The 11,759-nt window shown below is 40.4% G+C and overlaps 1 protein-coding gene across 1 annotated transcript; it reads right to left on the bottom strand.

The window, feature by feature from the left end:
* Positions 1-32: 32 nt before the first annotated feature.
* ace2 (angiotensin I converting enzyme 2) lies at positions 33-10,827 on the bottom strand. Its single transcript, XM_061752637.1, has 18 exons — positions 10,575-10,827; positions 10,323-10,481; positions 10,129-10,222; positions 9,161-9,304; positions 8,206-8,321; positions 8,020-8,125; positions 7,793-7,884; positions 6,903-7,075; positions 4,848-5,074; positions 3,753-3,897; positions 3,549-3,647; positions 3,173-3,295; positions 2,689-2,867; positions 2,452-2,510; positions 2,277-2,374; positions 2,080-2,196; positions 1,004-1,198; positions 33-905 (listed from the first exon to the last, which is right to left on the bottom strand). Exons 1-18 carry the CDS (start codon positions 10,761-10,763, stop codon positions 809-811), a joined length of 2,412 nt encoding a protein of 803 aa, XP_061608621.1. The 5' UTR covers positions 10,764-10,827; the 3' UTR covers positions 33-808.
* Between the last annotated feature and the right edge of the window lie 932 nt (positions 10,828-11,759).

The following is an 11,759-nucleotide window of genomic DNA, read 5'->3' as shown; positions in this document are numbered from 1 at the left end:
AGATTAAATTTGTACAAAAATGACAAACTTGCTATTTATTGATCCTTTAATGAACCATCCATCCATCTATGCATTATCCCAAATTTCAAAAAGAAGAAAACCCACCCAGGCACAGGAAGAACACGCAAACGCCACGCAGGCGGGGCCGGGATTTGAACACCGGTCCTCAGAACTGTGAGGCAGATGTGTTAACCAGTCGTGCCGGCATCCCAAACTACTGTTATAAAATACTGCTATCAAGTAATAGTGCTTTTAATGAATATTCTACATTTGTGCCCGTCTCACGTGAGGTATGATTTTTTTTTTTTAATTGTAAACTAAATTGACACAATGAAAACACGCTTGCCATTACACAAATAGACAATTGTACTCATCTACAAACTCTCTTTACATTCCACGGTACAATTATATTGAGGCATTATATATAATCAGCATAATAATTATTATTTTTTTTAATTATACATTAAACAGCCTACATAGTCGGAATAAATAAATCCACCTTAACAACATGAAAGAAAGCCAGGAATCTATTTCAAGGTATGTGAGGCTCTCCCATATTGCTATGTAAGTATTTTAGAACATAGTACAGAGCTTTTAAAAAATATAAGTGGGAGATTGCATTCTGTGTGAATTTTTTTGAGAGTAGTGTAATTGTCCATGATACTATCTATAAGTGTCTGTGAAAGCCCAAAAATAAGTTTCCACCTTGGAAGTCTTATGATGATGTTTAGAAGAGGCCGCATGTCCAACTAAGGTCAACTTTTTCCTTCTATTTGCTTAGAGAAGTCGATGAAGACTGCACCATTCCTCAGAAACCGGTTTGCTCATCACTACTGTCCTCATAGGCTCTGTTGGTGTGTCCGTCAGGCTCGTAAGGATTTTCCACTCCCATGTTTTTCGACTTCCTGCAAAAGGAGGAGAACCGCATGTCATGTGTCATCTAATTGGAAGTGAGCGTAGAATGTATACAGTTGGTTCCGGGTTCCTACACGTTTAAACTTACTTCCTGCGCTCTCTGATGCCAGAGATGATGAGAAAGAGCCCCATTAGCACCACCACTCCCATGATCACTCCAAACACCACCAGCCACACTTCCACCGGTTGCTCCACAGGAGGTGAGAGGGTTGCTGGGATACCCTCAAACTCCAGCGTCTTGTCGTCCAGTTGGAAAGCGTCGTTGAGTCGGCCTCGGGATAGTCTGCGACATATCACACATGTATCAATCTAATATCTTGGTGGAGAGGGATTTTCATATTAGGTATACAATCATTTAATGTATAATGTAAAATACGCACCCATGTATAATACGCACCCCCAAAGTTGACCTCAAAATTCTGGAAAACCCTTCCACCTATATATAATGCATTTTTACAATGCATGATTTTGCTTCTACCCATATGATCAAAACATGAAGTAATATCTCTATTTTGTTAGTTTTTTTTCAAAGAATTATTCTGAAGTTAAGTACTTTATTTGAACACGTAATACTTTATTTTAATTTACTTGCTCTTATTTTGAAAGCTCTACTTTTATTAAGTAATTTTACATTTATTTTAATGGGATTCAAATTAAACTGTCAAGCAGTTCAGAAAAACATTACCATGAAACAAAACATACCCATAAAGAAATTAATGGTGGTTGTTGTTCAGTCATCAGTCATATTTAAAAAAAAGAAAAAAAGAAAAATAAATTGACAAATGCTGCCTGTGTATGTAAACTTATGAGCACAACTGTACATATATGCAGTCATGTGTAAACCTGTCAGATTGGAATGAAAGTGTACATTTAGTTCATAACCTCTAGCTGGCGGTGGCATATAGGAATGGATGTGTACAGCTTTTTCATAACCTCTAGATGGCGTCATACGTTTATAAAATGTGAAAGTCTTTTTTTCCATTTTCCCCTATACCTATGTATAATGCGCACCATTGACTTTTGACAATTTTGGGGGGGAAAAAATGCACATTATACACAAGAAATTAGGGTAATTGTCCTGATTTTTATAACTGGTTATATGACTTAATTACAGTACACCCGAAGTCCATTCATTTAGTTTTAAGTGCAGTAAAGTTCCCTCACCGTATGGCTGCCTTCACATCTTCTTTTGGGACGTATACGGAGGGATTCTTAGGATCGGTAACCACAATGTAGAAGGAAATCCTGGGCGTTTGTTTATATGTTATGACGTTGTCCGCTCTGCCAATGTAAAAAGAGAGAAATGTTGTCACACAACAGCGGTAACGAGTTCAAGTCGAGACAAAGCGGAGCGTACTGACGTGAAGAGAAGAGTGATGTTCTTTTGGCTGTAGTATTGCCTCAAAGCGTAAGCCACACTAGCCCTGAACAGGTACTGCTCATTGGAGTTCCAAGAATACTGCAACATAATTTTTCACAATTAATACTTCCCATGTCATTTTACAGGATATAGTGATTAATAATCGTAATACTCACAGCTTCATCACCCATGGCCATTCTTAAACTCAGCCTCACTTTGATGGCATAATTGGAATCTGCAATGAGGGTCAATGAGTCCAGTATGCTAAGTGCGTTCTACTTTTGTTAAATGTTGTGAGTAAACATACTGTGGTATGCCAGAAAAGTTGTTTTTTCCCACAAAAAAACCATATCATGTTTGGCAGTTTTTAGTTTTTTTTGACAACGTGTGGTTGTTTTCATCAGACTACTCACATGGCTCTACTGCTGCATCCCAGCCAACAGTGCGGTTGTGTTTCTTGTTGTCCTCCTTAAGCCATACGTTAAGTTTTTGGAAATAGTCCAGCAGTGGCCTGGCATCCATCTTAATATCTCCAGATATTGTATGTAAAGCCCTGGTCCACGACTGGGAGCGACCCAACGCTAGCATGTTCCTGACAAAACAACGATTGGTGATGACTGCTGAAAGGAAGACTCGGGCCACACCATTAGGTACAGCTACACGAACTAATGTGATCAAATACAATACAGTTTTTTTTTTTTTATGGAGTACCAATAAGAAAATTTGGCCTATAATTTTGATTTGCGAACTGCTCCAGAGGATTTACGTTGCAAAGACACAGGCTCTTATGTTGCTTTTTTTTGTTCAATATTGATGGTTTCTATAATTGTGGCATGATAGTGCGCGGCGGTATTAAGATGTGAATGAAATGGCGGAAAGGAGAAGTAGTAATGGTACCTGAGCTTGGTGCCTGCTGCTGTTGAACCGGTAATGTCACACGAAGACAACGCATCAGACTGATTGGCAGCAAGACAAAGGGCTTTTTGGAACTGGAACTGGTAGATGGTTCTTGTGAAGTACCTGAATGTAAATGCATCATCAAAACATCAAAAACAGAAATATGTTTGTGGGAATCAGCTACTTAAATTCATGTCATGGATCTCTGTATGTGTGCAGCTCATACATCTGTTCTTATGTATACTTTCTTTGGGAATGTTGAGGGGATGCAGTAAATAACAAGACAACCTATAATGCACTGTAACCTTTACAGATGAACTTCATTTGGCCTTCTCTAAACTTTGAAATGCACATGTCCATTTGTTCGGTGTTTTACCTGATGAAGGAATAGTCTCCAGATACATGGAACAGAGCAGCGGGGTCACAGTATGTCTCATCTCTCGGCACCGGCTCCACCACGCCGACCAGCTCCCTCCTGTTACGTCAGACAACACTGATTGGAGCGGATGACGGTACCAGCAGGGATTTCTCATGTTTGCAATGGAATGATGTAAGGAGGCAAAGTGTCTTGTCGGCCTACTTCATCTCCCACCAGCGCTCCATCCATTTATCCTCGGGGATGTTTCCCGCAAAGACCTGCCACCTCCACTCCTCCAGCATGTAGGTGAAAGGCAGAGTGGCCACAATGGTTAGCGCCTGCTTGAGCAGGAAGTTAATCTCTGTCTCTATGGGGGATGAAAAAAAAGAAAAGAAAAATGACATTTTATGCAAATTTACTAGTTGGGTTGTTGTTGTGCCACTTGATGGCGGTGGACACGAGCTTAGATAGATAGATAGATCGATAGATAGATCGATCGATCGATGGGTGCATGGATAATGGATGACATCTGGATGGATGAGGGATGGATACAGTAAGTACATACAGTAGATCCCTGATGTCAAACTCAAGGCCCGGGGGCCACATGCGGCCCGCCACGTCATTTCATGTGGCCCGCAAAGCAAATCATGTGGGTCTACTTAATGTTTCTCGCTAAAATCTGTTCCAAAATTGAACATTTTCTTTTTTTTTTTAGTGACAGAGAGATTCAAGGCATAAACCACTTACAACTAAATTACATTCAACAATCGTTGAACAAATTGTTTTCCTTGACTTCAAAACTAGTTGTCCAGATTTTTTGGCGTATGTTGTATGTAATATGAGGCGATTATATATTTATATGGATTCACAGAATGGCCCTCGAAGGGAAACCATTACCACAGTATGGTCCGTGACAAAATATGAGGTTGACACCCCTGCGAGATGAATGGAAGGATGGATACAGTAAATTGGTACAATAGGTAGATACTGTAGATGGATGGACGGATGCATAGACAGATAAATGGAGAGATCCTGCTGGAGAGATGAATACAGTAGATGGATAAATGGATAGATGGATGGATGATGGATGGACGGACAGATGTGCGGGTTGGTGGATAGGCGTTCAAATTTGATGTTACGTGTCGGTACCTAATAAATAATACATAGCACCACATATAATACCTGAATCGACAGTAAACGAATCGATACGATATTGAAGTTACATTTGTATACGAATAAGAAACAAGGCTACGAAACTACAAGGATGAATCTGTCACGCTAAATCTTTTCACGTGTTTCGGGGAACCTTCTTTTTACCGTTATCATAGGTGAAGTCAGAAGGCAGGAGGCCAAGGCCCTGCAGGTGCTTGGGTGTGGCAGCAGAGAGGGACATGATCTCCCCGACAGCCTCGTGGAAACCCTCGTTGGCGCCGTCTCTCAAGAGGTAGGGCTGGTTTCGGTAAGCCATCTGGTACTGGTTGTGGCCCATCTCGTGGTGCACCGTCAGGAAGTTGTCCATGTTGACTTGAGTGCACATTTTGATCCTGAGGGTGGTACGACAGATATGTGGATGATAGCGGTTTTATTGTGGAAGTAAGATGCGTTATGATACCATAAGCGAGATACAGTACCAATAAAACAGATGGTGATGTTTCTCATGAGTCATAGATAAAGTACAAACAATAAATAAAGGAAAATAAGCGGCACGTTGGCGGATGTGATGGAACAGGACAAGGAAAGCGACTGAGCTAAATCAAGTTGTAAAGTTCATTCCTTGCCCACTATAATATTAATTATAGTATTAATTATCGTAAGCTATTGTCACATGAAGCAAGCACAGTTTGAACAAGACTGAAAAAGGACAATGGAAAAAAAAGCTGTACTTAAATAACAATTCAATTCAAAACTGTAATTCAATTCAATTCAAATGTATTTCCCGTTAAAGTTAAATATAAATTGTACTTTAATAAATGTTGAAAAACAAACAGTTGTAAAAATGCTTGAATGTCAATGTACTGAGCTTTAAAGTTAAATACAACTGAACTGCCCTCATTGTTTCTTTTGTGTACTCCAGTTTAAGAATAATTGCTCTAAACCATTTTTTTTGTGTCTGTAGTTTAGTATGCACTGTAAAAGGGAGACAATAAGTGAACAGTGAGTTTCGTTTTTTGTTCATACAGAAAGCTATAGCTCTTGATGAATAATTGGTGTTTAATAATCATTTTAGTTATATTTGGCATTTGGACTGTCCGACCTTATCTCGTGGGCGCAGTATACGGATTAATGTTTGACAGACAAAATATCTATTGTTACCTTTATCAGCACCGACGGTTCAGTCGTAGCTGATCAGCAGTAAAATTACTGCCGTCAAAGCATGACACGAAGCATAAATATCATCGCAAATACATGTACTTCATTACATTAAAAAAAAAAAAGGCAAAATAGTGAAATCAAACAGAATGAAGTTGGTCACTCTAAGGACTAAAAAAGATTTCTATGACGAGATGCCCACGTTTGTGGAAAGCCATGTGAGCATTTATTCGATATCGCTGATATCCAGCCTAAGATCCATGAACTGGGATGCTCTTTGTCCTCACTAGTCAGCAAATCAGCGCACTAGTAGAACTACTTTGTCTTACTGGTAACATTTTGGTCCCACTATCGTATGCCGTTTGTGCACACTACTAAGACAATTTTGGCATACTAAAAGGACAACTAACTACATGTTACTATTGAGGCACAACTCTACAATAGTTGACATCTGCATGCTACTCGTACTACTTATGAAGCAGTAGTCAAATTTGATACTGTACACAGTTGTCAACTAGTGCACAGTTTTTCCTCACCTGTAACATGTAGTTTTTTGTAGTAGTGAGGACAAAGAGCATACTAGTACACAAACCTTAAGCTGGATATCCAATTTCCATGAAGCTGTTTGAGTATTTATTCAATATTCTTGACATCCCGCTTAAGGCCCATGTACTCACACGCTCTTTGTGCTCACTAGTACGAAAATTCAGTGCACTAGTAGAACTGCTGTTTCTTACTAGTAATGTTTTTTTTTCCCCATTACTTGTGTGACTTTTGTCCTACAATTAAACCGTATTGGTAAACTATAGTGCTGCACTAGTAACACTACTTGGCCCAACTAGTAGGCAGGCGTCATGCACTAGTAGACTCCTGGAATGTGCCTTTCTAGTAACAGGGCTTTTGAATAAACGCTCAAACATGTTAACACCCTCTGCGGCGCAGTTGATGTTTTAATCATAAACTACACTAAAAAAAAACAAAAGATACACTTTTGAATATTTCTTATGTTTCCTGCCGCTTTGCTCATCTTGGTTTATGAACGTAAATGAGTGTGTGCGCTACCTGAAGTCCTCTCGATTGCCCATGTCCCAGGCTGTGGGATGACAGACCACTTTGCGTCCATCCTCAGGCTTCACCAGCATGGAGTTGGTCCAGAAGTTGTCAAACATTTTGTCGAGGCCCACCGACATAAAGAAATCCTCCGCTTCTTTGAATAGTCGACGCTCAGTCCAGCCCTGAAATTCAAGTTGATGTTGAATGAAAATGGATGGATGCGACGCCATTAAGATTCTGAGGGCCGGATGATTCCATGGATGCCACTGTGACGCTTGACTGTAAAAATAAACCTTTAATAACCTTTTTTTTTCTTTCTTATCCTATCACCAACCCTCCTCTAAATCATCATTTAAGTAGAGTCTGTTTTTCCCCTCTTTATTTAAGCACAGTTGTAATGTTCCAACTGTGCAACATATTACCAATGGCTTACAACAATATGAACTTTTTAGGAATAAAACTTCTGACTAATTTTGGGGCTACTACGCTATATTCATGATTTGCTACTCACAGCTTAGGTTTTTGTTTTTTTTTTTCTGGGGGGGGGGAGCGGACCTTTCCTTCATTATTTGCTGAAAAACAAATTTGCTTTTTTTGTGCTGTCTAATGTAAAAGTATTGCTTCGACACCATCTTGTGGCATCGTGGTGCATAGTGAAACTATGTTAAAGTAAATTGAGGAGCGTCACGTCGTGCTTCTCCGGCATCTCGCTGTCAACAAACTATGTTGAAGTGAGGTGAGGCGCTTAATGTGCTTCTACAGGCAATTTGAAACCTTTTCGTCGGGGGTGGGGGTTGCTGTGAAAATGGCAATTAAAACAAACAAAAAAGCTGCTTAATGTTTTAACACTTATTATCATATTACTTTAAAGAGTGTAAACAGACTCAGTGGTGCCGTACCTGTGCCACCATTGTTTTGCTGACATCAATCTCACCCTCGTAGGGCGCTGACAGAGGATACAAGTTAGTCCAGAATCTTCCCCACATGTCGCCTGGTAAAGTCACATGGATGCGAAGGACAAAAGTCATCCAAGATGCACAACAGAAGACAAAATATGGACTGCAAATTGAAAGTACGTCTGATTAGTTGGAATAACCCAAAATCAGCAAAGGTAAACATTCTGTACCCAGGAGATGGGCTGGCAGAGGTCCTTCTTCATCAATGTGGCCTTTGTGGACTTTCATGAGCTTCGCCCTCACATAAGCATGAAGCTCCTTGTATAATGGCAGGATCTGTTGGAAGACATCTTGCTGTTTGTCTACATAATGTAAATTCCCTCTCACCTTCCATCTTTCAGATTCCACAGACCTACCTGTTGATAGATGGAGCGTACGTCTTCCATCAGCTGATCCCCGGTGTAATCGTACGGACTTTTCTCGTCAATAGTCTCGTAGTTATATCTCCAGTAAGCGCCATAGTCCTCAAACCCTTCAAGTGCATGAATCAGAGGAGAGAACAGTTCAAAAAATAGTGCATGATGTTCTTCTTTGTCAGGAGAATTGCAAAGGAGTGAACATTTTCTGCTACGCTCTCAGTAAATTTCCATAGGAAGTTAAGATGGGAAATTTTGGAAATGTAGCATAATCGTGGTTCGGCATTTGCAATTTTTTTTGGGGGGGGGGGGCCTGTCCTCCGTTATTGGTTTAAAAACTTCCTTTGTGCTCAGGCCGTCTTTTGGCATCTTGGTGCCAAGGAACTGTTAAAGTCAGTCGAGGAACTTCATGTACACAAAAGTAGTCCTTTGCCGCCATCTTGTGGCAAATTGTGGGTCATTTAAACATTCACTGCCATTGACGGCTTTAGAAGTCAAAAGTCAGTGTTAAATGGAGAGGCAAAATACAAAATAGATAGCTCTCATTGCCCACGTGAGGGCATTAAAGTAGCTTAATTGTTCATTTTCCCTACCCGCTTCCCTCAGCAAAGCTTGCTCGTAAGCGAAAAAAAAAAAATAATTAAAAAAATTCGACTCAGTGATTGCTAAAAAGAAAACCTAAATCGGGGCACTTGTAAGTCAAAGTCATACTATACCTGCATGAAATCTGTTTTTTACTTTTTAAAGTCATGATTATGCCAAAATGCTAACCACTATACCACCGACGCACATGGATTATGCTCAAATAGATTTTCCCGGACTAAACTCGTGTTCTCTTTTCAGAGCCAACTTTCAGTTTTGTAAGTATGCGGTTCGTTCCCGTTTGTTCCCATCAATTCCCGTGGAACATTTACGACTTTTAAAATTTCGCAGCCCTATATGTGAGCCGGCCCACCGTTCTGTTTGGCGGCTTCGTTCTTCAGAAGTACATAATCTTCGTACAGAGGCCTCATCCTCTTCCCCACCTCTCTCCTCCATCCCTCCCACACGTGCAGAAGCTCAGAGTAGTTGTGGCTGGTGGCCATCACGTGTTCCAGGCCTGCAAAAAAATGTTTTTAAAAATTCAGCACAACTCAGTGAGCAAGCACGAAATATAGCCGCAATAGCATTCGGCACATTGCAGTGATTCAACAAAAACAAAGCATTTTGAAAAAAAATCGTTTAGGTCACAGGGACTCATTTAATATACAGAAAAAGAAATGAGTGAACTTTGTGGAATTAAAAAAATAAATAAATAATAATAATAATAAATTAAATATCAGTTGTTTCAGCGTAACAAGGACTGAGTGAAAACCTAAACAGTTTTTGAATAATAAATGTAGAGTTAGGATAAGGAGTAACACAAATATGTAAAAAAAAAAAAATAAAAATACTTGAAAATATTTTCTAAATAATTTAGATGTTTTATTTCATGGTTTAGTCTAATGTTAGGAAGCGGAGACTTGGCTACAAATGTTATTTTTCCAGTGTTTAAGGTAGTTTAAATTAATGTTTTAAATTGTATTTCTTAAGTATGCAATTAGACCAATGTGCAGGACACTTTGCTGGATCAAAATCATTTTATAGATAGTTTTACTGTGCATTTCTCCATTTTATATCCCGGGGATATTGTGGAATGGCCCTTCTATAAATAAATGTACACGATGGTCGCAGTCACAACGCCCCTCTGAGGAAAAACCATAACTGCAATGTGACTTGAGATGAAAATGAGTTTGACAATGGAAGTCAGAGGTTAAAGGAGTCACACAAAAGCCAGTTAAAGAAATTGTGTCCGTTTCAATGGGACATTTTGAAAAAAAAAAAAAAAAAGACAACTGTGCGTTGACTCTAAACTGCCTGATTCCGCAAGAGCGGAGCGTGTACCTGGCTCCAAAGTCTGACAGTTAAGCGGGTCGTCCATCATGCACACGGTTGCCGTGCTGTAGATGGTACTCATGTCGCTCAGGATCTTGCTCAGCTGCGGGGCAGATTTGAAGCAAAGCGGTGACCAAAACACACAAGAGCGGAGGCAGCGTGTGAGTAGACCAGATGGAAGTCGACTACAAGACGAGTCTTACGTGTGAAGCTTTATCCGGTGACAGAGCACCGGCACCTTTGTCTTGTAGTGAGATGAGCTGTAATTTGATTTGAGCGTCCTTGATTTGGTTAATGGGGAATTTCTGAGCCTCCTCTGACCTTTCGGTGTAGAACTTGCCCCACATTTGACCCGCTATGGACTGAATACACGAAAACAGACAGACAACGATTTCAATATGTCACCAGCGCGATCTAGACCGATGTCGATTTGACAATCCACAACACATTTTCACCAATTTGTCCGAGTTCTCTTTTGTGATGTCGGTGTTGTAGGCCCACGATGCCAGCGAGTACTGGTACATGCGCGCGCTGGCCTCCTCGTCGAACTTCTCCAGGAAGTCCCTCGCCTGGTTCTCCACTAGCGACTGAGCGGAGACGGCACCGCAGAGAGCCAGCAAGCGCAAGAAAATCTTTCCGGACATGCTGCGATCCGTTCACGCTGGCGCACAATCGCACTCTGAGAAGGAAGGACACTGTAACATGCTTAAACACTTTGGATTATCTTCTGTACTGCCTTGGCCTTTGGACAGAGTCATAACTGAGGGTGTGTCTGAGTTTTCATTTCCAGATAGCGCTGCGTGGTTCACTCCAGTGGACACTGAGCGGGCTTCCCGAAGAGTACAGGGTTTGAAAACAAAAATAATAGTAAGACGGCTTTCGTGTGTTTTATGAAGGAGCATTTGAAAAGTTGCTGCGCAGGCACGTCACAAAGGTTCAACTTCAGGCACGACCCTGGACGACCCCCGACTGTATTGTACTTAAAAGTCGAATACGACTGAGCAGTACTTAATAAATGTACTGTACTGGTTTGACTAAAAGTTTCAACCACTCTTACATTATGTACAATTTTACCACACTTTGAGAATCACGGGTGTAAATTGTAGAAATAATAAGTGATTCGTGAATATTTTTTTAATTATACCAAATAGCTCTTGAGTACCCTACAATGCCCCCCCCCTTCTCTCTCTCTCTCTCTCTCTCACACACACACACACACACACACACGCACACACACACTTACATATCAAATACAACAGATCAAATAAGTACAGTACAGTAGACTGTGAAGTCGTGTCTCTCAACATACACGCAACCCCGTTATTAAAACATTTTAGCATCTCGAGCAGGGGCGTCAAACTCCTTTTTGTCACGGGACACACATCGCAGTTACGGTTCCACTCGGGCGGCCGTTATGGCTGCAAACCCATATGAATGTAGGATTGCCTCATATTATTACAGATACACAAATTAATGGATGATTGCTTTTGAAATCAAAAGCCAGTAAAAAAAAAATTTTGTTCAACTACAGTATGAATCAATTGTATTTTAAAAGTGGGGTTGGTAACAACAGAATGCTTGCAATATCTCAATATTTTTAAAAGTGAAGCCAATTTGGAATTTTAGCAAGAAACACAAAG

The sequence above is a fragment of the Phyllopteryx taeniolatus genome, chromosome 2, assembly GCF_024500385.1.
Source record: "Phyllopteryx taeniolatus isolate TA_2022b chromosome 2, UOR_Ptae_1.2, whole genome shotgun sequence".
NCBI lineage: Eukaryota > Metazoa > Chordata > Actinopteri > Syngnathiformes > Syngnathidae > Phyllopteryx > Phyllopteryx taeniolatus.
The sequence above is the reverse complement of the archived record's forward strand: the minus strand, read 5'-3'. Positions and strand labels throughout refer to the sequence as shown.